Source organism: Ambystoma mexicanum, chromosome 5q (genome assembly GCF_040938575.1).
Source record: "Ambystoma mexicanum isolate Mex_15411 chromosome 5q, UKY_AmexF1_1, whole genome shotgun sequence".
NCBI classification, from domain to species: Eukaryota; Metazoa; Chordata; class Amphibia; order Caudata; family Ambystomatidae; genus Ambystoma; species Ambystoma mexicanum.
The window spans coordinates 79,153,470-79,181,218 of record NC_090933.1 but is presented as its reverse complement, the minus strand read 5'-3'; the positions used below and the strand labels follow the sequence as shown (position 1 = coordinate 79,181,218).

Sequence of the window (27,749 nt, the reverse complement as noted above, 5' to 3'; positions counted from 1 at the left end):
TCGCAGCAGGGCTCTCCCCCTCCTCCTCTCCACACATGTTTGTGTTTGGTGGAAGCAAGGGGTGGCATTTCAGTGAAAAGTATGTTGAAAAGCCCAAATCTGACTCTGGGTGCCAGGTTTTGTTTGTGATGATAAATCTGACAATTTATGACCTTTTAGAAAATATTTGTTAAGATTGGTTAACTCCACCTGCTATACCGCGATAACCATGATATACTGTCATTTTGCAAGAAGGTTATCGAACCGTCATAAAACTAATACCGTGACACCCCTAGTCCTGGCTGGCACCACACTGCTGAGGGTGCATGTAATCCTAACACCACCAGGTCTCGGAGAAGGCAGGGTCTGCTCCACAGAACTTGGCACCACAATGCTGAGGGTATATATAATCCTAACACCACCAGGACTCGGAGAGGGCATGGTCTGCTCCACAGAACCTGGCACCACACTGCTGAGGGTATATATAATCCTAACACCACCATATCTCGGCTTCCGAGATGCATGCTCATCGCAATAAAAACAGCTGTGTGGAACATTTCCAAGTTTAATCCAAGAAAAAAGTTTCATTTCGACTTTAGTTGACACCTGGACGGGAATTGAATAGGAAATATTGCACAAATATATTTTAAATGCATACACTTTTACTTTGAAAAAAAGATTATTTTGAATTAAAAGCAGCAAGCAGGACAAACTTGTATTCGAACTTTTTAAGAGTGTGCAAAATCTGATGCAAAGCAAACAGTCCTTGAAATTCCAATATACTGTAATTGCGACTATGGAAGAGTTTTCACCACAGTAAGGGAACAGGCCCACACAGACTAAATCACCCTTGGGTGTCGTGCTACCAGCTTCAATGAGAACGAAGGACAGGAATGCCTGATGCTCTCAATGCCGGGCACTGTAACTCTGCTGCCCTTCTGGGCTTTTGTATTTGCAGCAGGAGGTAGGCAGTGAGACATGGTAGTGGGCTAGTGGCCGGTAGTTTTTGTTGTTGCTTTCTTGGCTGTGCAGGGTTAGAAAGTGAAAGGGAGAGGTGCCATGCTTCTTGGGGAGAGATGCACCACATGTCACAATGAGATGCAGGGAGAGTTATATTGCATGAGGAAGACAGCAATGTGTGGTGGGGTTGGGAGTGAGGTAGCAAAATGGGAGGAGGCACCGTGTTAGAGTGGTGCACTTGACAGTAGGGTGCATGGGACGGTTGTAGTCATAGAGGGAGAAGTACACTGAGAATGAGCAGCTTCAGTAGAAGTGAGGTAGGTTCAGAGAGTGTGGTCTATGAGAAATATAACTAGCAGGACCTGGAGACAGGGTTTGCACGAGAGAGCTCGCTGTTTAGGAGAGAACCGTGCACTGTAGAAGTCATAGTGTGGCAGTATATAGGGAGAACCCAGTGTTGGTTGCTTAAGGGAAGAGAGGAATATGCTGTCAGTGAAAGTTCTAGTGTGAGAGGGGTACAGAGACAGGGACTATGCCTTTAAATGCTTTGTTGTGCATTCTATGCATTGCCAGCTTGTTTCATGCACATTACTCATGCTATGCACAGTCCTGCTTGAATGCTGCTTTAAGACTTGCTATACGTTTTTATGCCATATTGGTACCTGTTATCAATGGTTGACGTGGGGACTAGCCTTTGGGAGCGACGCTCCTCTGCTTTTCTTCTGTTTTACTGTTCCTATACTTTTATTTTTTAAATAAACAGTTCCAGAATGGTTTAGTTTTAAAATAAAAGTGTAGGGAAAAGTTGAAACTGAAACTTCAGTGCACTGCAATGATCGTTCCCTTAAATAGCAGGTATGCTTGTTTGTGGGGTTTGACTGCACGTGGGAGGGGGTGTGGCAGGTCAGCAGGGAACATAGTTCCACTACTTCTTTTGAGACACTTAGACTACTGGGCGCAGATTGCCGGTTAACATATTGGCATACACTGTGGCCACATTTCCCTTGCATCTGTACCTTTCATTGGATTCCTGTTAAAACAAGTATTTGCAAAGCCAACAACATTGAACCTGGCAGGTATTCGATAAGCATTTTCCAGGCAATGTCATAATATGCTTATGTACTAAGACAATTTACCTGCCAGCTGGTGCCGTATTATGAACAGACAGTACCATTATGGCATTGTCTGCAAAATGCCCATGTCATGCCTGCAAAAATGCTAAAACTGTTTGCTGCTTTGCCAATGCGTGTTCATACCCAATCGCCTATCGTTTTTTTATTGTTTCAATAAGTCCCAGGTGTTAAAGACAGCAGCATCTCCAAAGAGCCAGAGAGAAGGATGGAAATCTTCTGGTGTCTGTGAATGGGCGATAGGGTATGGCCCAATATCAATGCACATTGTAAAAGCTGCTGCTGGGGGCACAGTCCATTTAAGGCCCTGTATTCAGAGAGTCTATTCATGGGAGTTGTATTACTAAACATCAGGAGAGCTGCAGGTTGCAGACCTAATTGTCTAATCATTCAGTGCAAAGCTTCATTCATGCAACGAGGGGATCAATTTTAATAACAAAACACAGGCCTCTTAGAGGAAGGTGTTCATGTAACACATGGCTCTATTTTAGTTGTACCTTCTCTTTCGCATAACGTTTTCAACGATCTTTCCAGGATCTCAAGAGAGCAAAGCATTTTTTACTTTTGAGGAACAAACAAAGTGCTTGCCATAAAAGGGCAGGTGCTGTGGCCTGCAGACATTTCTAATCGGGTCACTCTGGAGCCCATTTTACTGTGCTTATTTCATAACTAATCATCTTTTTTGTTTTGTTATGTATTGCAGTTTTTTACTCTAGCTCGAGCCGAGCATCATGGACAAATTCGTCATTAGAAGAGGTTCTGTAGAAGCCACCCACAGTGCATCAAAGTTTCCATCAAGTTCTCTGTCCGTAACACCCTCTTTTTGTGCAAAAGAGATGAAACGGCCTGATCAGCTAAGCACTATTGACCAAGCACAGCATTAATCATGTGCTAACACAGACAATATTAATGTTTTGAATAGGGAAAAACCATCCCAGCCTTTACTGCAGTCCTATTGAAAAAGTAAATTTGGTACCCATGAAAGAGCATTCAGTTCAGAATGGTACAAAACCCGAAAATGGCTGGAGTATTCTGTACGCAAGGATGCTTGCTTTTGATTTCCTTGTTGTGTGTTTACCACTGGGCAGAATGACAAGGACATTGTCTTTACTGTAACTGGTTTTCGCAATTGGAAACATGCCTTGGAATCTGGCAAAGGTTTTGCGAAACATGTTTTAAGCCAAACACACACCTATGCTGCTCTTGCCTTGGCAGAAATTGCAAAAAGTATGCAAAAAGGAGACACAATTTACTTTTTATTAGATACAAAAGTAATTGAAAGCAATAGGTATTACTTAAAGAGCATTGGAGAAGTGATTCAGTTTCTTGTTGTTATTGAACTTCCTCTTCGTGGTGACATAGAAGATGTGCTGGATTTCTCGGTTGGCTTGTTTTTAAAGCTGTTTCTCCAGCATGTGGTCTGGCATGGATTCACATGCTCATGAATATTAGCCGTCGTCAGGCTGGGAATCCTCGGTAAAGAAAAAATCAGTATCAGTTTCGTTTCTGATCTGTCTTTCGTAGTAGTAACCAATCACTGATCTCTGCGTCATACTGACCACAGCCAATGACTGCCCTCTACCTAAGCCCCGCCTCTGGCAGCCATCTTCAGATTTTTACCGCACGTTCAAGTGTTGGGATCCTCGTGCTATTGCTTTCGAGCGTTAGTGCTATTTTCACGTTTTTTCTCAGAAAAATGTCTCTTTTTTCGGTCAAAAGAGCCTCAAGCTCCACCGTTTCTTCATCCGATCAACGGGGACCCGTGTCGGATTCGTCTACACCCCTCAAGGGTGAAGATTTCGTCGAGCCACGCTTTTGGAGGACTCCAGAAGTTTCTCAGGCCCATCTCGGACATGGCCCAGGAGAAGGGAAGCTCGACGCCCGGAAAGCTGTTCAGGGTCTGCCCTGGATGCCAGCTTCAGAATGTCTTTAAGGAGGACGAACACTCCCTTTGCCTTTACTGCCTACATGAGGACAAGACGCACGTGGAGAAGGACTGTGCGTTTTGCGGCAATATGTCGGAGCGGACCATGAAGGACCGCCATCAACGTCTCGCCAACTGGCTGGAAGGAAAGAGCCCGTCAGGCGAGAAGAAGAAGTCGTCCGAGCGTTTTTCTAAGACCTTTGAGTGCGCCGCGGCGACGGGGGTCCAACAGAAGGCCAAGCACCGCGAGTCTGCTGGCACCGGGAGCGCCGAACGGTCGGGCTCTACGGGCGCCAGGCAGGGCGCCTCCTCCCCGGCGCCATCAACCACGAGCCAACGCTCTGGCTCGGGTAAGAGGAAGGCCGAGCACCCGGCGAAACTCCTGTAGAGACCCCGGTCGTGCCCTAAGGCCCCATCGGAGGGGGAGCGAGGTGGTGACCCTCCCCCCAAGGAGAAGGCGGTGAGCGCACCTAAGGTGGTGAAAGCCTTGATCCATCCGGCCAAGGCCTCTATCGAGACAGTTGCGGCGGCCCTGGCTCAGCCTGTGGAGGCTACACCAGTGGTGGCGACCCCGGGGCCCAGAATCTCCCTGCCACCGCGGAGGGAGTCCTCTATCATGCCCATCGACAGGACCCCTATGAAACCTCCGACGGAGAAGAAAAAGGGGGGGCAGGAGATCGTCGTGGACTCGGCCTCAACCTCTGAGGAGGAGCTGATCGAAGTCTTAGGCCACGGCCCTGGCGTGGAAGAAGGCCATCCTGTCGGGAGGGACCCCGACGTGGAAGACGACGAGGGAGTCGAGGATGCCGACGGGGCTCCTGATCGCCCGTCGGATCTCCCTCAACCAGTGCCGCAAGACAACTCAGCGGCCATTTTGTTGGCTATACAGTCCTTATGCTCGGAGATAAGGGCGAGACTGCCGTTACCACCAACGGAGGAACCGCTCCCGACGGGGGACCCGGAGCCAGGCCCTTCTGGGAGCCCTCCCCCTAAGAGAAGGAGGATTCATCCTCCACCTCCTTTTCAGCCATCGCGCCCTGTTCAGCCCTCCTCCCCGTCCATGACACGTGGGGATGATACGGGGACTGACACGGCCGCGACGGGTACAGACGATGAGGTTTACGACGAGGATCTCCCGTCGTCACCTCCCACCCGGGCTTCCCTGCCCGACGAGATTGGATCGTTTCACTCCATGATCGCCAGGGCATCCAAGCTTTTCCAGCTCTGCCCGGAAGAGAAGAAGGAAGGTTTCCTTTATCAACGGCGCGAGACCAAGAGGAAGACGGTCCTCGCTGTACCTCTACTAGACGATATTTGGGATGAGGGCCTCGCCCTCCTCAAGAACCCATCCACGACGCCGGCTAGAAGGGATCGGTACGAGAAGAAGTACCGGGTCCCGGACGCGGCCCCTTTGTGCCTTCGGGCACAGCCGAACCGACTCGGTCGTCTCCGCGGCGGCCAGGAAGAAAGCGGGGGGGGCGCGGCCTCTACATCAACCTCCCCGCCAGACGGCGAGGGAAAGAAATTAGACACGATGGGACGCAGAGTCATCTTGTCGGCAGCGACGACGATTAAGGCGGCCAACGCCTTGGCTATCGTAGCCCGCTACGACAGGGAGTTGTGGTACAAACTGGCCCCCCTGCTGGACTTCCTACCAGACGACAAGAGGGCGGAAGCCCTAGAGATCTTGCAGGAAGGAGAGGTGGCGTCGGACCACGCCATTACGATTGCGACGGACATCGCTGACACTGGATTTCGCCAGTTGGGCAACGGCGTGTGCCTTAAGCGGCGTGGATGGCTCAAGGCTACTGACTTCCATCAGGACGTGCAGACCAGAGTCTTGGACATGCCGTTCGACGGAAACAACCTGTTTGGGAAAACAGTGGACGATTCCCTTCAAGCCATCAAGGCGGACACGGAGACGGCCCGGGCTCTTGGGGTTCTCCAGCAACGGCGGCCGCCCTTTCGGAGCGGCGGAGGCAAACAGGGTGCCTTCAAAGGTTCCAGCGGCGGATTTTCCACCTGCCGTCAAGCGGCCCGTTCGTCGTCACAGGAAGCTTACAGGGGACGAGGCAAGTCAGGCAGACCCCGCCGTCGTCGCCAAGGAGGACAAGGCGGCAAAGCCTCGTCGAAGCAGGACTGAACCGGCCGTGGGGTCGGGCCCCCACCGAAGCACCCCGGTGGGAGGCCGGCTGGCGAACTTCGTCAGCGTGTGGGAGTCCATCTCCACCGACCGTTGGGTGCTGGGCGCCCTAGCTCAGGGTCACGCGCTCGAGTTTCTAAAGAGGTGCCCGCGCGTCCCCCCTGTGGCCAGGAAAGAACATCACGTCCCTCAACTTCTCTTGGAGGTAAAGGCGATGCTCAAGAAGGGCGCCATCGAGCTCGTCCCAAAGAGGCTTCGGGGCTCCGGAGTTTACTCAAGATACTTCCTTGTGAAGAAGAAGACGGGAGGATGGCGTCCCATCCTGGACCTATGACGACTGAACAAATTCATCAAGGCACAGAAGTTCCGGATGGTCACCCTCCAACACGTCCTGGGTCAACTGGAGGAGGGCGATTTCCTGTCGTTGTTGGATTTGGAGGATGCCTACTTCCATATTCCCATCCTAAAGGGACACTGAAAGTTTCTCAGGTTCGTGGTCCAAGGGCGTCACTACAAGTTCAGAGCCCTTCCCTTCGGATTGAGGTCGGCACCCAGGGTGTTCACCAAGTGCCTCGCACCGGTGGCGGCGCAGCTGCGCCGAGAGGGGATCCACGTCTACCCCTACCTGGACGACTGGCTCATCCGAGCAAAGACGAAGGAGCTCGCCGTGGAGCACACGGCAAGGACCGTCCAACTACTCACGGACCTGGGATTCTCCATAAACTACGCCAAGTCCCACCTGGTGCCCGCGCAAGATGCACTGTTTCTGGGAGCGAAGCTCGTCACAGTGTCGCTTCTGGCCTCTCCGTCGGAGGAAAGGACGAGGGCCATCTTGGGCAACGTGCAGCGGATGCTGGTTGCGGACGCGGCCAGGGTGAGGTCCATCAAGTCCCTCCTCGGAATGATGTCTTCTTGCATTTATCTCATCCACCTGTGCAGGCTCTGGATGCGCCCGTTGCAGGAGTTCCTGGACGCGCGCTGGATCCAGACGATGGGCTGCTTCGAGGAGAGGATCACACTCGACGAGAGTTTCCGACGAGCGATCCGGTGGTGGGGCACCCGCGCGCATCTGACAGCGGGCATGGACTTTCAGACCCCCGGCCACCAGGAGACAGTGACCACGGATGCCTCCCTGGAAGGGTGGGGAGCGCACACCGAAAATCTGCACGCGAGAGGCCTTTGGCTTCCGACGGAGAAGTCCCTCCATATCAACGTCCTGGAGCTCCGTGCAGTGTTTTGGGCCCTCAGGTCCTTTCTTCGGTCCCTCAAGGGCAAGGTGGTGAGGATCTTCCCCGACAACACCACCACCATGTTCTACATCAGGAAGCAGGGCGGTACCAGATCCCCAGCCCTGTCCAAGGAGGCGCAGGATCTGTGGCATTGGGCCGTCGCCCAAGGGATGTTTCTGGTGCTGTTTCATCTGGCAGGGATAAAAAACACCATCACCGACTCGCTCAGCAGAGAGCTGCGCTCGTGCCACGAGTGGGAACTACGACAGGATCTAGTGGACCGCCTCTTCCGACGTTGGGGCACACCCCAGATCGATCTGTTCGCGACGGCGACGAACTCCAAGTGCCGGAGGTTCGCCAGCAGGTTTCCCCAGCCGAGGAGCATGGGCGATGCTTTCTCGTTCCCCTGGGAGGGCCTGTTTCTATACGCGTTCCCTCCATTGCCATTGCTGATCCGGCTCATCAACCAGCTCAAGAGGTCACGGTGCAGGATGATCCTCGTCGCACCAGCGTGGCCGAGGCAGATATGGTTCCCGGACCTTCTGGGCTGGTCAGCGTCCCCGTCAATCAAGCTGCCAGGGGACGCGGATCTTCTCTCCAGGGAAGGAGGCGCCATCCTCCATCACGACCCGAAGTCGCTGAACTTGCAGGCCTGGCTCCTGCAGCGTTTGAGTTTGGAGGATACGACATACCGGCCGACTGCAGAGAGGTTCTTGCAAAGGCCAGGGCGTCCTCAACTCTTAAATGCTATGGACACAAATGGAAGAGGTTCTCTGTCTGGTGCCACGCACAGAAGATTAACCCTCTACGGATTACGGCTCCCCAGGTACTGCCATACCTTCTGACGCTGGCCAAGGCTGGACTGGCGCATGCATCCATCAAGATTCATCTTGCTGCGATCGCCCGATACACCAGAACCACAGGGCGGACGTCTTTGTGGTCTCATCGTCTGGTGAAAGAATTCATGAAGGGACTGTTCAGATCGTTCCCGCCGGTGAAGGCTCCGGCCCCGGCGTGGGAGCTCAACGAGGTGCTGACCAAGCTCATGGGACCTCCGTTCAAGCCTCTGCACTCGGCTCCGTTGAAGTTCTTGTCGTGGAAAACAGCGTTTCTTGTGGCCATCACCTCCGCACGAAGAGTGGGAGAGATCCAGGCCCTTTCCTGCAAGCCCCCGTACTTGACTTTTCACGACACAAGGGTAGTGCTCAGGACGCACCCCTCCTTCATGCCCAAGGTGCCGTCGGACTTCCACCTCAACGAACCCTTGGTGTTGCCTGTTTTCTTGCCTTCGTCGCCGGCCGAAAGGACTTTGCACTCGCTGGATGTGGCTAGAGCGCTGAAGTTTTACGTGGACCGCACAAAGTGTTTTCGGAAGACGTCACAACTTTTTGTGAACTTTGGACCTGTCAACCAGAGGAAGGCTCTCTTAAAGGCCTCCATTTCCAGATGGCTCTCCGGCTGTATCATGTACTGTCATCGGTTGGCAAACCGACCGCTGCCTGGCCGTCCGAGAGCCCATTCCACCAGAGCGATCGCAGCTACCACGGCGTTCCTATCTGGTGTGCCCTTGCTGGACATCTGCAGGGCTGCTACGTGGAGGTCGACGCACACCTTCACGAAATTCTACTGCGTCGATCGGGATTCCAGGGAGGAGTCCAGGGTCGACCAAGCAGTGCTGCGCAATCTGTTCGCCTAATGTGAGCCTGGTGAGGAGGTAAGAATTGCTTAATGTTGAGTTTGATGTAATGCTTAATGTTGAGCCTTTGCCACCTCCCGTGGTTGTGCATGTGTGTACTGCTATGTATTCTTTATTCATGAGCATGTGAATCCATGCCAGACCCCATGCTGGAGAAGGAACAAGTTACTTACCTGTAACTGTTGTTCTCCAGCATGGGTCTGGCATGGATTCACATGCGAACCCTCCCGCCTACCCCTCTGCGGCTCTTCACTTGGTCATACTGCCACTTCACGTGCTACCAAATCTGAAGATGGCTGCCAGAGGCGGGGCTTAGGTAGAGGGCAGTCATTGGCTGTGGTCAGTATGACGCAGAGATCAGTGATTGGTTACTACTACGAAAGACAGATCAGAAACGAAACTGATACTGATTTTTTTCTTTACCGAGGATTCCCAGCCTGACGACGGGGAATATTCATGAGCATGTGAATCCATGCCAGACCCATGCTGGAGAACAACAGTTACAGGTAAGTAACTTGTTCCTTCAGTACACTTTGAAAAAAGATAAAAAGCTGGCTGATATTGCTCAATCCGTTCCCAAAAATGCCTTTTAATCGGCCTTTTACAGAAAAGCTGGATGCAGAGCACAGTGCCGAACAGATATTAAGCCACCTGACAAAATGTAATTTTAGACCACAGCACATTATAGCTCAATGCTATGATGGAGTGTCAGTGATGAGTGGCTTTAATGGGGGAGTTCAGGCTGTCATACAAAGGCGGTTAAACCGATGTATACCCTATATTCATTGCTATAATCATCAGCTCCATCTTGTTGTTATACATGCAATTCAGAGTGAACCAAGTGCAAAACGTTTCTTTGATTTATGTAATCTTTTGCATATTTTCTTTCATCGCCATTACGTAAGCCAACAATATAATGGGCCAGCTCTTAAGAGATGGCTTGAAATCAGATGGCCTTTCCATTATGAGGTAACCAAATGTGTAGTTGAAAACTTAGATAAAATGTCTGATCTTTTATCAGAAATATATAATGATGACAGTGCTTCATCTGAATTGCGTCCTGAGTCACGTGGCATATTATCTCACATACGAAGCGAAAATGTATATATTGTTGGTACATTTTTATTAAACTTGCTGTTAATCCTGAAACCAGCCAACTCTGCATTCCAAACAGCGCAAACAAATCTTTCAGTTGCTGTAGAGATTGTGCAATCTACACTTTAGGCTCTAAAAAGTATGCGCGCTGATCCTATGTTTTATATTAAATATTGCTCTCCTTCTACTGCCGAATATATTTCAGGTGATGTCATAGATTTAGACAATGGACCAAAAAGACGAAGAACCCTAAATTGCCGATTTGCAGATTCTGTGGTATGTACCACAGTTGGACAATCTGAAAATGACAATGATTCATCAGTTACAGAACAAAGGCTAAGGAAACCACAGCTGCACATTCTTGACAAAGCAATTGCTGAAATGGAAACCAGATTCTCCCAGAAAAACACTATGCTAATAGAAGCCATTGCTGCTCTGGTTCCCTCATCACAGCATTTTCTGGATGTCAGTGTATGTTCACCTCTTTTAGACCTAAAACATATCAGTAAATCCACTTTGGAGGCAGAACTGGTAGTGGCAAAACCATTGCTGCAAAAAAAAATCACAGCAGGTTCAAATATTGCCACAATTTGCGAAGTGGTAAACAATTATGCAGACGCTTTTCCAGGACGAAATATATGTATCTGCACTTGCAATAGGCATTTCAACTGCGCCCTGTGAGAACTCATTTTCTATGTCCCCTGTAGTCACAGCTTTTCGGCGCTCAATGCTTCATGATCGTAAAGAAAATCTGACCATATTCGCACACGAGAAAGAACTGACGGAAAATCTTTGCATGGATGACTTTGTAAGGGAGTTTTCAAAGATAAAGAGGAAATTACCCCTTCAAATCAGTTGCCAAAGGACTATTCTCATTTGTCAAGAATACTGTTTTTTTGCATGGATGTCTTTGTAAGGGAGTTTCAAAAGTTAGAGAAAATTACCCCTTTAGTTTAAACCGGTTGTCAAAGGACTATTCTCATTCGTCGAGTATACAGTTTTTTGGAGAAAAAAATTACTGTCTTGCTCATTTTTTCCTCTGTTTTTTTCAAAGTATTTTTGTTTTTGTGGAGTACACCTTAAGTCTAACCTAATTAATCATAAATATGTATGCAGTTTGAATTCTTCAAATGAAAAAAAATTGAAAGAACACAGATAGGCTGCTTGGTTAAAAAGGCAAGGGCACAACGGTTTGAGCTTTTGGTTAGGTATGTGGTAGGCATTTGCTAGGCACTGATATTATTGTGGTACCACCTGGCCATAGGTTTGCAACAGTGCCGGGAGAATGATGGGATTCCCTAGACATTTGATAGGAGTGCTTGGCAAATTCCTATGTAATACCTATACATAAGCCAACTGGCTTTGTCAATGCTTGTTTTTACCAGGACTTCAGTGCAAGGAACAGATAACAATGAAGTGGCTAATAGCACACCTGGTTAAAACATGTTCATTACACCATTAGCCATTTACTTCTGCAATAAACGCTCGGCAGACTGCTTAGAAATAACTGGCAGACAAAAGTGTGATATTTCAGATTGCTAGAGTGATCTCAGAGATCTCAGGGGGGCGGGGGGGGTTGGGTGGCTAAAGGCAGGTAGTGGGTGTGGTCCTGGGCAGCCATTGGGTGTGTAAATAACCAACAAGCTGCAAACTATGTGTCCTTTCACACTTGCCAACTCCCACTTTGCTGTACTCGAATACAATAGTTTCGGATTAAAGGTGTCACTGAAGCGCCACCTAATAGCCCAAACTAAAAATACAATGGCTAAAATGTGCTGGTATGGACTTTGTAGAGCTCTTAATTTTACACAAACTGCTTGCAGAGTGCCAACCTAATAACAATGTTTCATGACTGCCCTAATTGAAGATGCCAAGAATGTGAGTTTCACAATGTCTCTCCTTTACTTTTGGGTGTCAGGCAGCCTGCCCTGCCGGAAAATGTGTCACGGCAAGAATGATGACTTTGTTCCTCTTCACTCTAAGGGTACCTCTCATAATGATTCCTACCTAATCAGAATGTATTCTTTGTACTTGAGAGGGTTTTGCCGCTTGCCCTGCTTGACGGGGACTAGGGCAAGATAGCTCAGTGGCAACATGCTCGCCTTGGAAGCAAGACGACACGAAGCAACACAGTTCGATCACCAGGTCCGCGCTTAGAAATCTCTGGGTATTTAAGCGCGTTATAAATACGCAACTAAGACAAAAAAAACAATTACGCAACTAAAAAACAAACAATTCCAGTAACAGCGCCTCGATGCTCGCGGGCTGTTTGAGCGCTTTAAAAATGCAAAATAAAATAAAAGATGGTGAGTATGGGCCGTGTTTCAGTGCTTTCTGTCATACGTACTTACTGTGGGGTTTCTGACCAAGTGTGGAAGACTGCCCGGCCAGAGGATGTCATGGCTGGGACTGTTTATAAAGTACTGATCTTATTAGCTCATGCATTTTGGGTAACTGTCCATAGTGTCTGTATGGAAACAGAATCTAACCCGTGTATTGTTTGAGCCAGAGGTTTTGAAGGCTATATAAAGTAGCTCCGGGCTGGGTTAGGCTACTCTCACACCAACTGGAAATTGCCCCCCCCCCAATAATACCTCTGGCCCACCTAGATGATACATTCTGGAGAAGGGCCTGATAGGCTATTTGCAAAGCAATGTATATGGGGATCTGCAAAGTCCCAAACCCAAAGACCGATCGCATTCCTGGGGGTAGGTATCTAAAATAACCCACCAGCCTTGAGCCCAGAGGTAAATACTCATGGTCCCATACCCGAGAAGATGGTTCAGGAATGGTCAAACTACTCAGTGAGAATAGACCTTCTTTTTTACAGGATCAGTCATGCAGTGACTTTAACCTTAGACCAACAATGACCCAGATGATGCAAAAGGACAATAATCTGCATTCCAAAGGGTGTGGCCCACCTGCCAAAAGCAAGATCAGCATCTGACAACATACCCAGAAACTGTAACAACCGAACCAAGGGGAACTGGATGACTTGGTGAAAAGGGACAGCCAGCCAGCAGAAGACTGTACCAGCTTTGGAATAATGGTGCAGGGCAACCCAGGACATCCTAAATGAAAAGCAGTAGTGGTGTCCAGCAACCCTTCTGGCTTAGGCCAGCTTCCTATTCCAAGGAGCGCAAAACAGGCAAGTGACAGCAAAATATTGAGTAAACTGTTTCAGCCTGGAGATCCCAGCAAATCTGATGTGAAGGACCATGGAGAGGACAAGAACCGCACATGAAGGATGCCCAGAGAGGGCACCAGGGCTCAGGGAAAGGACACAAGACCCAAACCTAATGGCCAGAACTTGTCCAAAATGTGCAGCAGCTTTGTGGAAACATCTTCCTAAGTAAACCTGTAATATCCCCGCAGAATTAAGGAATGGACAGGGGTTCACTACATTGGTTTTGGTGGCCAGTCAATCAGGTTGATTCAAATCCACTCACATAGGTGTGTTGACCTTTATAGGGCTAGGCACCAGTCTAAACCAGCTCAGAGTTAGCCCATATTAGCACCGCAGCCATTTTAGGGCCTGCCTTGTACTTTTTCTAAACAAAGGAAAGGCCCAGAAACAAACTGGTTGAGGGTAGGACTTCGATACGTGAGTACTCCAGTGGCTACCATTCTGGTACATTGTGGTACGAATGCTGTAAAACCAATTACACCAACGGTGAAGCCAAAACTATGTTCCATCTTTCACCAGCCTACTTCACAACATGAATGTTGAACGGTATAATCACCCTATGCTGGAAATGGGGTACTTGCACCCCATCCTAGGAGCTGTATGAGCTACCATAGGACAGCACAGCCTAAAGGGTTACAGTGGCAGGGTGCCTCAGTAGACGTTCCACAGAGACAGCAAATAAGGTCCATGTGCCAGGAAAACCAACAGAAAAAAAGCAGAAGCTTTCAGGTTTCATGAAAGGAGACAGTTGAACCCCCAATATAAATTCTGCCCTTAGTTTATTCAGTTTGCTCATACAGTGTCCTTCCTTGCAGGGTTGTTTTAGTGAATATTGTGTTTGTAATAGCGTGCTGTTTTTATTTATAGTCTTAGTTTTACTCTACCGACCCACCCACTCTGGAGAATGTAGCTTGCCCTCTTCCAATTTTATCTGCAGCCAAACAGGCATACTACCTACTTTTTGTCTCTTTGCCATCTATGAATGGAACACCTCTGAACCAAGATGTGGTGTTCTCCCTTTGTGCTACTTACAACCAGGAAGCATTTTGTCAATCTTGAAATGTGTATTAGATCAATTTCATGCTATTGCTTTGCTTATGTGAATGTTGCCAAATCGTACATTTTGAGTAGAGTTAGCTTAAAGTTCAGCCTTTTTTCTCTGAAGTGTTAAACTGTGTTTTGTTTTCTGTTTGTCAAACTTTCAGACTTTAGTATTGATGCACCTCCTTCTGTCAAACCTGCCAAAAAATACTCCGATATCTCCGGACTTCCTGTAAGTACATGCATTTTTTCATTCTACTAATTTGGATTGAAATTAGTATTTGATGATAGGATCTAAAAGCAACTCCTGAGTATCAGTCATCACCAAAGAAATGAGAGCTACCTATGGAGAATGACGAGATGGTACATAGCGACACAAATCAACCTTCCAAATGATATTCAAACAATACCATTTTTGCATGTTAGACATGCCCAATTATACTTGTGTCATCTAAATGTTTCCTATTTTTAACATTTTTTTATTTTTACTCTGAATTGACCAAACAGTTTGGTTTTACATAAACACATAACATCTTAAACATTTAAATATTACAACTCAAAAACTAATAATGTATGTAACAGTTCATCAATTCATGTCCCACTGTTTATGATATTATATAAATGACAATCACAATAATCAGGGATCACCATACATCGATTAGCATAAGAAGAATTAAAACAAAAAGAATTCCCAAAACAAGATTTAAAATGCGAGTCCTGCACTTACGAATAATTAAATTGAGTTAAAAATGCCCACTAGGTTTGTAGGCTTTTTCATTGTTCCTTTATGGAGACTATACCAACAGCAGCCAGAAATGCCAACAAAACGATGGTGATGCCCAACTCGTATCCCGCCATGCCTCTATGGTAAATCTCCTCTGTTTTCAACCATTCTATGTTGTCCACAAATTTTCGGAAATACTTTAAGCTCAGATAATTTATTTCTTCACAACCAATAACCAAATGGTGTATAGTTTGGTTTGAACCTGGGGTCTTACAGAGTTCATATACCACATCGCCTAGAGCAGTTCCAGATCTAATGGCCCGTATTTCACTTGTCAAAAGCAGATTTAACCGGAGACTCATGAATTGCTGTTGCCAGTACGGATGGGGGAAAGAAAGACTGGTGTCGAGGTTGTGTGACCTTTTTTTATTGTTTCTATCCAATCCTCTCCCAACAGTAATTTCTTTACAAGAAGTGGCGTAATTATGAGTAGTTCAGCTCTGACTCGACACCTAAGCAATATGTTACATGCGTACATACAAAATCGCCCAATCGGACTAAGCACGTTGATTGTTGTCTCAACACCACTGAAAAAGGTAAATGGAGAGCCCTTTTGTAGGTTTGAGCAATGTCCCATAGAAAGATGGAACCCTCCATTGATACCAAGCCTTCAGTGAAATCATACCCGATTCAAAGCATAATGCGGCCATCATGACACAAAGAGGCAACCCTGGGTCTTTTTTTTTCCATATTAAGTCTTCAAATGTTGTCCAGCTTAGGTCCTGTGTCAGATATATCTCTTGGCCGCATCAAAGTGATGGCACGATTAATTTGTTTATGATAATCGACAAGGGGTTTAATAGTAAATCTGAAATGCCTTGTATCAAACCATTTTAACAGGGAAACGTTAATTTGGGCCTTTGTTTTAAGATGGTCAACAACAGATTTGGGTTCACACTAAAAAAAAATCCCTAAATATTTAATTTCAGATGATAGTGTTACTACTAAACTGTCAATGTGTATTTGTAGGGCTTAAGTTGGAGGTGAGCCTTAGTATGACCCTTTTATTAGTATTGATGCCAGTTCATTTTCCTCAGCGTACGACATCATGGCATTCATTAACTGTTGTAGTCCTACCTGTGTATTGTCTGCTAAAATGATGTCCGCATAGGTCATAACGGATAGCCTTAGGTCTCCCAGTTTAATCGGGACAAAGACTACAGTTTCCAAAAATTGCGTTAAGTCAGCTAGGTAGAGGTTGAATAGATAAGGGGCCAAAACGCACCCTTGTCGCAGGCCACGAAAGGTTTTAACATCATTTATCAATTAACCAAGCCCATTAAACCTCACCTCTACTGATAAATTAGTATGAATGCGCATCAGTATCGCCAGAAGCTCTTCTGGCATATGCCAACCACGCAGTTTAACCCATAACCTGTCCCGACTGATGGTGTCGAAAACTTGCAATAAATCGATTGCTGCCCTATATATATAGGAGTCTGACTGCCGTTTCTAGCCATTTCTTGCAAGCAGTTGACTACAAAGCCATTTAAATGTGTTCCCATCCCTCTGCAAAACCCAGTCGGGATATGATTGAGAATCCCAGCTGTTGTGATCCAGTTTTCTATTTCTGCCAGGAGCAGAGATGCACAAATCTTGCTTTCTGGGTTAAGCAGAGGTATTGGACGATAGTTAGATGGAGCAGAGCTATCCCCTCTTTTATAAATCGGTATGATCACCGATTTCTGCCACGAGCTTGGTATATCTCTTTCCTACATTATATTGAAAAATAGTAAATGCAGAATGGACGCCTAAAGCGGCGGATCAATTTTCGAGTGCCCCAATCCGTTTCGTTCACTGCATTAGTTTGCAGATCTTCCTGCAAACTTGTTTTAGCATTCACTGTTGCTTAAATGTTTTTTACATTATTTTTTCACATGGATTTCATTTTTATTTTACTGCCAATGAGTATTTCAGTTCATTAGCGAAGTAGAGCCCTTTAACGTTCTTAGTTCTGCCCTCAGTAGTCTTTCTTTCCTGGATGCAGACATAACAAATCTGTCTAGGTTTCCCAATAAAAGGACATCTTTGAAGAGCATTAGTACAATTCACAAGAAATTGCGGGAAGAAAGATGGGGAAAGCATTTACATTTTCTTATCCCGATTACTATTTTTCACCAATGCCACCACTCCTTTAACATACCTCTCCTTATTTCCCTCTATTCCAACAGTTTTGTGTCCCTTATTATGGACAACTAAGCCAGCATGATTACCATTCATCTTTGTTGTTTTTACAAAATTACTAAAAGACGCTTTCAGTGGACAGTGGTCGCTCTAAGATTTCTCCATTACTACAAATAGTTCAGCATTTTTAAAGAGTGCCTGACTGAGCACTAGGTAGTCCAAATGGGCATTCACTTGATTTTAATACCATGTGAATTTACGTGGAACATCCCTCCGTATGCTCCCATTAGCTATCCTCAGATCTTGTGACCGAAACAATTGCACCATTTAACACCATTTATCCTACTCGTATCAGTTCTAAGCACAGTGCTGGTGTTATGAGAACCTCTATCCCTGCAATCTGCAATCTAGTCCCCTGCCAAAATCAAGTTCCTCTTGTACTCAGTAACCCTAATATGGTCGCAAATATCTGTTGCTGTGCAATAAATAAAGCCAGGTCTGAACTCGCAGCATTCCAATACACATTTACCTGATACAGACGATTTGACCTCCCCTCCAACCTGAGATCTATTTTGACCACCAGAATCCCATATATGGAGTCTGATACAACCTCCGCTTTTGAACATGTGGTGGTGGTGTTGTTAAGGATGGCCAAGGGATTTCATGCAGCAATTCTATTACTATTTGTCTATTAAAAATAACTGGTCGTCTTTCTCCAATAATAGTTTGAAACAGAACTTGTATGGGGCGATTTGGATGTCCAAATAGTCTTCACGTTTTTCATGTTTGGGAAGTGCAAGGGCATAAAGTGAAATTATTATTTTGTTGGAGTTAAGCAAGGGTTTCACTGTTTCTTGATGAGTATTGGTTGTATGAGTTTTCAGAACGAAATTATCAAATTTCCATTAGCTGGGCCTTTGGATAAGCCACAAGTCGATAAGTCCAATAGTCTGCACAGTACCCCAATGATTAGGCGCCGCATGTTTTGAATTTGAATATGGAACATCTCCTCCTTCCCTGAGGTTACTCGAACTGAAACTGGATTGTGTATTAGAGATTGTATTCAAGCATTTCAGTACCAACGGAATCCCCAGCCTTTGTTCAGAGACAAAATGCTGCCACCCATGCTGTGCCTGTACAATTGCAGACCTATTCTGCTTCGGCAATAGAGACGTATCCGCGTGTATACCAAAATTAAAAGTTGTTTGTACATCACTTGATTTTTCTACTTTAATCATCTGTGTTATATGCAGATGGACACAGGCCTACTACTGTACTTGTCTGAGTAACGCATTAGATGCGTATAAATTCAGCGCTTAATCCTGCCGCCAAAGCTTCCTGTTCTTGCATTACATCTATGTTACAACAAGCATCATTTACATCAGTCAGATTCACAATATACACTAGATTGATGTCAATATTGCAACTCTTTAGTGGCCCATGTTCAACTGTCGGCGGGATATCCCCCACTATGATCTCCACTTCATTGTGGTCTTCAGGGACAGTTAGCAAAGATGGCAGAGAGAGTGCATTTCACCTACCAGTATCCTCCATCCAAAAAGTTGCTTCTTTGGAGTGCTTCCTTGTTTTAGAAGTCTTTTGACACATAGCAGAAGCTGGAAAATATTGAGTCAAATTTTTATTTTTGTCTCTGTAATATCTGGTTAATTTTGTTGCTATGACTTGACTTTTTTTTTTTTGTAGCCTTTTTTGGGAGGTTAAGAATCAAATGTTAACTTATCTGCTATTTCGCCCACAGTTATGCTTGCGGCCACACTATTTGAAACCACATGCATACTGGAATTCTGATGAGTCCGTTGTTGCAAGTCCTCAGCCCTTTTCCAATTTGAATTATCTCAACCGGAGTAGAGGCATGAGCAGTGCTGCTCATTTTGTAACATTTCTCTGAGCGGGGTTGGCGCAGGTTCGACGTAGAGTGTGGACCATCCAGCCGCAGCTTTATATCACTGAGCTGTAAAGTGTGTGCCCTAAGCTCATTTCGTATATAATATTATAGGTTCACTAGTCCTGAAAGAACTGAGTTTAGGGCTATAACTTCTGGAGCGGTCAAGTGAATATCCTGTTCTAGAGCTTGCGGCAAAGAATTGAGATTTTGCTTATGTTCACTCGCCATAGGTCTGGAACCCGCTCCAGCTTCTTGGATTTCACCAAATTCATCCCTCGTAATGTTAGTCAAAAATGATAAGCAATGGTCATTCAGAACAGAGATTGTGGGTCCACATGAGGGTGAATCAACCAATACTTCTGTGGAGGCTGGTTAGAGGACACAGAGTATGTTATGTGGTTGCTCAAACGGGCAGCTTCAGCCAGCATACTTTCATCCCCAATAACGTTTGAAACATCCATATGGGTAATCAGATTGCATGATATGATTAATTCCCAGTGTTCTCTTTACCACTGCCCCTGTACTTCAGTGCTAGCTAATCTTACTGGGAAAAAAAATCATTGTTTTTTTTCATGGAATCAATCGGGGAACCCAACTTACCCTCCTTTCTTGTATGTTTGCAAATTTGTATGCAGCAGGAAGGCTCAGTGGGGCCCCCTGATTCCACCTGCTCAGGTATGGTTGTTTTTGTATGGGCGGGTTGCTGCAAAATAATCGGGCACACAGATCATTGAAGGGAGCCTAATAGTGCCGAGTTCTTTTTTGTAAGTGGGATTTAAGATTCTTGAAGTCCTTAGAATCCTTAGTCTCCCCCCAGATGTATCCGACATTGTTGCGGGAAGACTACATAGTTCGTGGCATAGGCTGCAAATAACTGCCACACTGTATGCAGTTACTGGCATTGAAAACTTGCACAAAGGCCCCAGGAGAAAGGGCCTCTATCTGCTAGAATTCTAAATCCACAGTAGATTGAGCTGGCATGTTAAGATTGGTATTGGGATGAACAGCCAAGTCCACAACCAATGGCGGTATTGAGGCCATCCTATTCGAATTGTCGTACACCTAATTACTTCTAAAATTGTATATATTCAACATTTTATAGTAATCAACAAACATCAAATAGTCCAAAATACCAGCAAAGGTTTTACAAACCTTACCAGCGGTATAAAACGCTAAAAAGAGAACGTAAAATACACTCTCCCCTTCGTTTAGAAAAAGCTTCTTGAATGGGTGTGCCAGTGCAATGTATTTGTCCCCCAACTGTGCAGTACCAAAACTGCTTCTGTGAGATAGGAGGCTGAAACTGGAGAAACAGGGTGTAGCGGGGGTGGAGTAGCCTGGTTCACTGAGGATACCTGCAGAAGAAATGGCAGGGTGCCACCTGCACTCCCACTGAAAATCTGCCGTTCCTCACCTCTCACACTGTTTTTCTCAGCGTCCACGCTCTCTCTCTCTCTCCCAGCTACTCCAAATGCTCCCTCTAGGCGCCGGAAATCTGGAAAATCGCTAGAGAAGGTCACCTTAGGCCGTCTGGCTGCACCACAAGAAACACAAGCGGCCGCCTCCGACAGCACACCTTCCTAAAAAATGAATGTTTCCTATGCACATTTATACACATTTCTGAACACAAATCGATAATGCTACATAGGTACATTTTTATAGCATGAATTGGCATGGGGAAGCAATGCAAACACATCTTTTTTAGGATCCAACAAGGCACTAGACTGCTCCCAGCAATTTTGATCCTATTTTGACTGTATATTTTGGATAGGTTTTCTTTTCCTTTCCGTGTTAATATCAGGCTAGTGAAACATAGTGGGGGTCATTTTGTAACGAGTGGTTCGGCAAAAATGCTGTCCGTCTGTAACGAGATCCATTCTATTCTCTTGTTCCGTCTCAATCTCCTTTTTCTTGGCATTGCCAAAACTTGTATCTCCTCTACTGACACTGTCATCCCAACCTCCTTTTTGACTTATCTACTTTTTCCCTCGACTACACAGCCCTGGCGGTGGCACTAGCATTTTAATCACTTTAATGGTAATACTGCTTTTATGGTTAACATGCAGAATAGAGCTTATAAAACGTCTAGAGGCTAAACTCACCATGTCTGCTTCACAAGCCGTCTTGATTCAAAATAAATACGGAACATTTTCAATTAACCAGATGCTTAATTTCTACTTACAAAAGACAACTCCTATACTTGTATATGGAGCTGAAACTAAAAAAATAATTTCTCAGCTGGTATGGAATAGACTCGAGGCTAAATATTGGAGGCAGCTCTTGAACTTAACAAATTGTGTTCCAGGCTTGTGGATTAGATATGAGCTGGGTCTGAAATCACTGTACACAAGATATCTGTGGACTTTTATAGCGTTGTACCGAAAATGTATCATGGCGCTTGAATCTGTGTTAATAAGTTGAACATTGCCAAAGCATATGTGTGAAGCTGATGATCTGTTTGTGCGGGAATGGAGGATGAAAGTTAAACAAGTTTTAGTAAGTGCGGATATCAGAATTGATGTATTGATCCAGAACCCAATAAGGGCTACAAACTGTTATTCCAATTTGACTAGACACAAACGAGAGTTAAGTGTTTGAGATACCATGACTTTATGATTCACCCATTTGGCCATAAAAAATATAGTGAGCCACATTATACTTGAAAAAATCTCCATCTCCACAACACAGATCCAGCTTCATGTGGTTGAGATTCAACTTATGGCTCACCAAGGAAGTTCAGGTAAAACGCAAACTAATTAGACCTGAAGAAAATAAGTGTCAATTCTGTAGGATCGAAGATAATAAGGAAACATTAATACACCTATTAGTGATGTGTGTAGCATTGGTTCTATTGCGAATATGAATCTTGAGGCTCACATTTAAAGAGTACAGAGAAATGTCACCAGACTCTGGCAACTCATATTTTGTGAACAGTTATCCTCACATAGAATTGGCGCAATAACATTTTTAAAGGTGCTGAATTTAGAAGCCATGTAAGGAGTGAACTTAATATATGTTTTATGTATTGTTTTAACCAAATAACTAATTTCATGATTAGTTGTTTCATTTACTAAAAAGCATCAAATATCAATATTGTGATACTCATCTAAAGTAAAGAATGGCATTGATTTCTTTTGTTTTATCTATTTTTTCATGAATCATTTTCATGTTAAATGTTGGTTAGATTTAGAACAGTTTTTAATATATTTTTGTGTTATTTTGTTGTATGTCTATGATATTTTATATTGTAAAGTTGACCTAGCTGTAGCAATAAAAAAAATAAAGCTTATTTGAACACTAGCATTCTGTTTCATTCTTCCATCATTCTGTGCTGCCATTTTCTGACCTACCATAGTTTCTTTCCTTTTGAGTACTATTTCTATTCCTTTTCTAAGCCATATCCCTTCACTTTGCTTATAGTTTATTACCTACCTTTAACCATATCTCCATTCTGTGATACATTGTACAGTCTTCTTTCTATCATTCTCTACCTCCCTCAATATTTTTTCTTCTATGCTTTTTAACCTCCATCTTTCATCGTCATGCATCCGGCCCCCCTTTTCCCCTGCTTTTTTCTTATCCTTTTCCTCTTTCATCTTCTCCATCCCAAATTTCTGATTCTACTCTCAATCCAGTATTTTCTTACTCTGCTTCTACGTCCACTATTTTCACTAACCCCATACCCCTGTCTCAATTCCTGCCAGAATCTCCATTCTCTCATCGTAGCCTGAAGAAATTTTGACCCGCACTCTTTGATCATTTCTGTCACTTCTTTGCTACCACCCTTATCTACCGTCTCTGCTTATGCTGCAGACAAAGCTGCAGCCCTTCATTCCTCCCTCTTACTATAGACTCCCTTCATCCTCTGCACTCTTTTATCCCTTCCAAGAGACCATCCCAACCCTGGCTCTCGCCCCAATTTCGTTCGCTCTGGTGAACTGAACATTGTTGGAGGAAAACCCAATCCCTTTCGGCGCTCTCCTCAATCGCCTCTCTTCACTCTTCCTATGATTCTGCTCTTCTGGCTAAAAGTTACATTTCTGATTTTATTCAACTCTACTCTCCTAACCCTCGCCATTTTCCAGTTAGCTGATCATTTGCTCACTTCTCATCCTGCTCTTCACGCTTCTCTCTCTGCCCTTGACTTCTCCAACTATTTTTCATACAACGTTCTCCAGCTACTTTCCTCCCTCCCCTCTCCTTTCCTTCCACTCCTTCTTATCCATTCCAATCCCTACCCAACACCCATTTCTGCCCATGATATAGCCAAATTATTCTAGAGCTCACGCCAGAGCTTCTCCCAACAATCCCTTGACCTCTTCCCTTATTCCTAAAATGTTCCCATCCTTTATCTCATTTCTTTTAACTCTCCTCTCCATCTGTTTTTCCGTCTAGTTTAAAACATACTTCTTTTCCTGGAGGAAACCCTCTGTGGATTCATCTCTACCCTCTAACTATCATCCCATCTCTCTTCTCCCTTTTCTTTCCAAACTTCTTGAGCATGCTGTCCACTCTAAAATTTCTGACTACCTCCATCTTTCATTCTCTCCTTACCCTTCACTAATCTGGCTTTTGTCCTATGCATTCAACCGAGACAGCTTTATTCCAGCTGTGTCCTTGGACGACTCCTTTCTTTTTCTCTCTTTATACTCCACACCAAGATTATCTCCAAATGTGAGTTTTTGTTTCACTTTTATGCCGATGAGACTCAAATCTTCTTTTCATTCTCAAACTTCCCTGTCTTCCTCCACTCTTCCTCTCCTCCTGTTTGCTTGCCCTCCAACATTGGATACAGTCTAGTTTTCTTCATCTCAATCCTTCAAAGACTGAAGTCTTTTTCTCCCCTTTAGCTTCCCCAGTCTCTAATCTTCCTCTTCCTGCTCTCTCTTTGCCCCATCATTCTCCCTTTCTCCGGGTGTTCTCTTGATTCTGCCCTTTCTTTTTCTCAGGTTAATGGTACGTCCGGCATCTGTCGGTGTCATGTATATAACATTAGAAAGATTTGTCATCTTGTCTATTTCCACTGCAAAAAACATCATTTGTGCTTTAAATTTTTCTTATTTTTTGTATCACTACTCTTTACTCTGCAGTCTTCCCACACACCAGCTTTCATCGTTCGGTTCAGATTATCATCTCTCCATTTGCACTCATCTTTCCTTCCTTATTGCTCCTCGCTCCCCTCAGCCCTTCTCTCTCCTGGCTTTCGTTTGAAGCTTGTCTCCTTTAATTTGTAATGTATTGTTTTCAAATGTCTTTATGGTCTCTCCCAACCTTCTCTCATATCTCAAATATCTTTCTATTCACTTCCTCGTTCTCTCCACTCTCCTTGTTGTCCCCATGAGTCCCTGTTCTGTCCCCATTTCAATCCTATTCCCTCCTCGATTCTAAGCACTGCTCCTTTTAATTCGTTCTTCCTCTACTTTGCTTGTTTTCCATACTACATTCAAAACGTTCCTTCTTTCTTCACCTTCTTAATGACTTGTATTTTATTCCTTATCCTGTTCATGCTTTTGTACCGTTCATTTTTCTTTTCAGCTCTTGGGCTTTGTTGCTTTTATAAATACATACACACACAAAATGAAAGTATAAAATGGCGTTTATGCTTTCATTTTCCACACCAGCTCATTTTCAGCTGTCATGATGCATAAGGGCGGCAACATCTCTACTTTGCTTTCCTCCTCCGTCTCAGAAGAGCACTTAATTTTACGCCTGCATGAGGTTTTCATGCTGGTGTAAAACGAATGGATTCCAATCGAATAAACCTCAAATTAGCAGCTGCGTATTTGCAGGCCGTCTTTTATTTCTATCAAAGTAGACAGCAAAAGTAAAAAGTAAAACTGTTTTTGCTTTGCTTTACCCTTTACTTTCACATTCTGCTCAGTCAGTGATGAAAATTGCATACAGGGGAGGGCACCAGCAACAAGGGCATGTAAGCAGGGGTAGACCCCTGCATTCAATTACTATTTCATTTAAAATGATCCTCTGTTTTTCAGCATAGCTATTACATGCTGAATTGCTATCCTAATAGTTCCTTTTAAAGACGGCCTGGACGTTTGAGATCTTAATCCTGCGAACTATATGTAAGTCCCAATGAAAACATTATCTGCAGCTGTACATTTGGAGCATGGGAACATCCACATTTCTCCTTGGAGCATTTTTGTGGTAAACAAATGCAAAACATAAAATGCGAGCGCGAAAGTGCATTTCTTAGCAAGGTTGGTGCAAAATGATTATTGAGAAATTAAGGGAACAAAATCACTCTTGGGGGAATTTACCGTTCCAATTGGGCCATGAAACCAGATTTTCCGTAAATGGCTCTGTGTTGAACACTATTTAAGCAATAAGCACCTAGCAGGGGGGGCATTACCACTTCAGGTAATTCCCTGAGGCCCATAGTTACAGGCTCAAGCTGAAGTGGTAATGTCATTCTGTGAGGGGCTTATTGCTATTAGTACCTGGGCCAGTAAGAACGGGGTACTAAAAGCATTTTTATTTCTGTTCCGAAACACTGATGCGTTTCGGAAAAGAAACAAAAAATGTAATTCAAAAATTGACCGCCGGGGATGGGAAAATTAAGTCCGTTTTCTCTTTCAAAAAATGGCCACCATGGAAAGGAAGAAGGGACTTTGTGTGGTCCCTTATTCCTTTCCATGACCGCCTGTCGCAAATCAGCAGCGTCCGTGCTAGGGACACGTGTTCCCAGTGCATCCGTTTCTGAAATTAACTGAAAAGAAGGTAAGTGGGGGCGGGGAGGGAATTCTGTGGATGGGGAGATGACGGGGAGGACCACACTTACCTTATTCCCCGGCGGGGAAGATGGCGGCCATGAGGTGGCTTGAGGCGGGGGGGGAGGTTACCACTGGTAATGCCCCCGTTCCGAGCCTCCTCATTGGCTTAGAGGCTACCACCCCCCCTACCACCGGGTACTAATATATTCTTTTTTTTTTCTTTTTCTGGCAAACACTCATACAAGGCATTCCTCTGAAAGAAAAATGCATATGCCTGCTTTTACATGTATGTTAAATACATTCATGTGCGTATCAAATGTCGGTTTTCCTATGAACATTATTGACAATCTGTTAAAATTGCTGGGAGTGTCACTCATGAAAAGTAAATATATTAAATTATTCAGAAACAAAAAATCGTACACCTATCACTAGTTTTTGTTATTTTCTTATTGCACAGATGAGTCCAATAAGGGCTAACAAGAACCCTAACAGTACCCAGATTTTATTTTCAGATTTGCAGTGCTCTCTTTTTGAGGATTATGTGAAACATTCAGTTCTATAAATTGCTAATTCCCAGATAATTGGGTCCAGAAATACATATCTGAGAGGAATGAGAGGAGGGGAAATATCTGTGTGGGGCTTGAGATAATAGCTGGTGTTTTTTTAACACTTAAGGAGAAAGGGTTTATTAATGCATACAATTGCAATGCATATTATTATTTGAACATATTACCTTTAGCATTGTCTAGACCTGACAACTGACTGAATTGCTTGCATATAGGTGCATTATAAATGCCATATCCTATAATAATCTCCCATTTGGTGAAATCTCAACTTGCCAATTCTATCCTCATTCTGTAGTTGCAATGCCATTGAAAAGGAAGACGTCTGCAGCTCTTGCTCTTCCAACGTTTACTTTGAAGATAAGTACACGGCAACATTAACTGGCAGACACACGTTTTACGATAAGAAAGACAGTGCTTTTTAACACTGCTGTTTTCGGAGCTCCAAGGCATCAATTCATACTTCTAAAGGATAATCCTCTAGTTGTATTCTCACATCTTAAAAAATATATTATGATTCTCAAGTTACGATATCAATTAACACTTACAGACAGGAACGAAAGTGTATCGGAAATGGCTACAGTTACAGCCCTCTGAGGCCCATTCTCCATGCTGCGGAAAAGAGCTTTGATGCATACTATCTCTAGGCAAAACCCTCAAAATGTCACGCCACCTTGCGAAGACTTAGAAATGAGATACCCATTAGCACAGAGGAGGAGTTTAGCCACACCAAGTACACTTGAACTATATCATAAATCAGTGAGGATTTCAGGATATGCATAAAGCACCCAGCCTGAAGGCTTGTGCTTTGTGACACAGAACTTCTCAGTGACCTATGTGATGAAGTCCCCTGCCTGCTGAGTAAGGCAGGGTCAGTCACAGGGCACCTGGGCTTGATGCTGGCCCTTTGAGGGCTACCCTAGAGACAGGGTCTTCCCTTATAGACCCTTGTGATGATTCAAAACCTCCCCCCGGTGTACCAGTAGAACCAAGTTTACAAGTATGTGGATTCCTTTAAGAGATTTGAGGAGCAGCAGACCTGTGGAGCTGGCAGCGATAGCACACGCCACTCCACTCTCACGGTTGCAGAAGCTGCTCTGAAATATTCAAAGTGGGCAACATGAGCTAGGCCAGGGATTTTGGGGGGCAGTCAACCATCGCTAAGCCCCACCGCAGAACTGTAAGCTAGCATCGGGGGAGGGACCCTACTAGACAACTTCTATACCATCAACCTAACAAGGTAGAGGGAATTAGGAACTC

General features: G+C 44.9%; 1 protein-coding gene across 2 annotated transcripts in view; it reads left to right on the top strand.

Moving 5' to 3' along the window:
* Window positions 1-27,749, top strand: part of INO80C (INO80 complex subunit C) — a 475,763-nt gene that overhangs the window by 322,745 nt on the left and 125,269 nt on the right. For both annotated transcript variants that reach the window (XR_011278543.1, XM_069620549.1), the window contains exon 5: window positions 14,549-14,616. Coding sequence is in view for 1 of the 2 variants with exons in the window: in XM_069620549.1 (XP_069476650.1) it covers window positions 14,549-14,616 (68 nt within the window). In the remaining variant the exon portion in view is untranslated. The remainder of the gene's footprint in view (window positions 1-14,548; window positions 14,617-27,749) is intronic.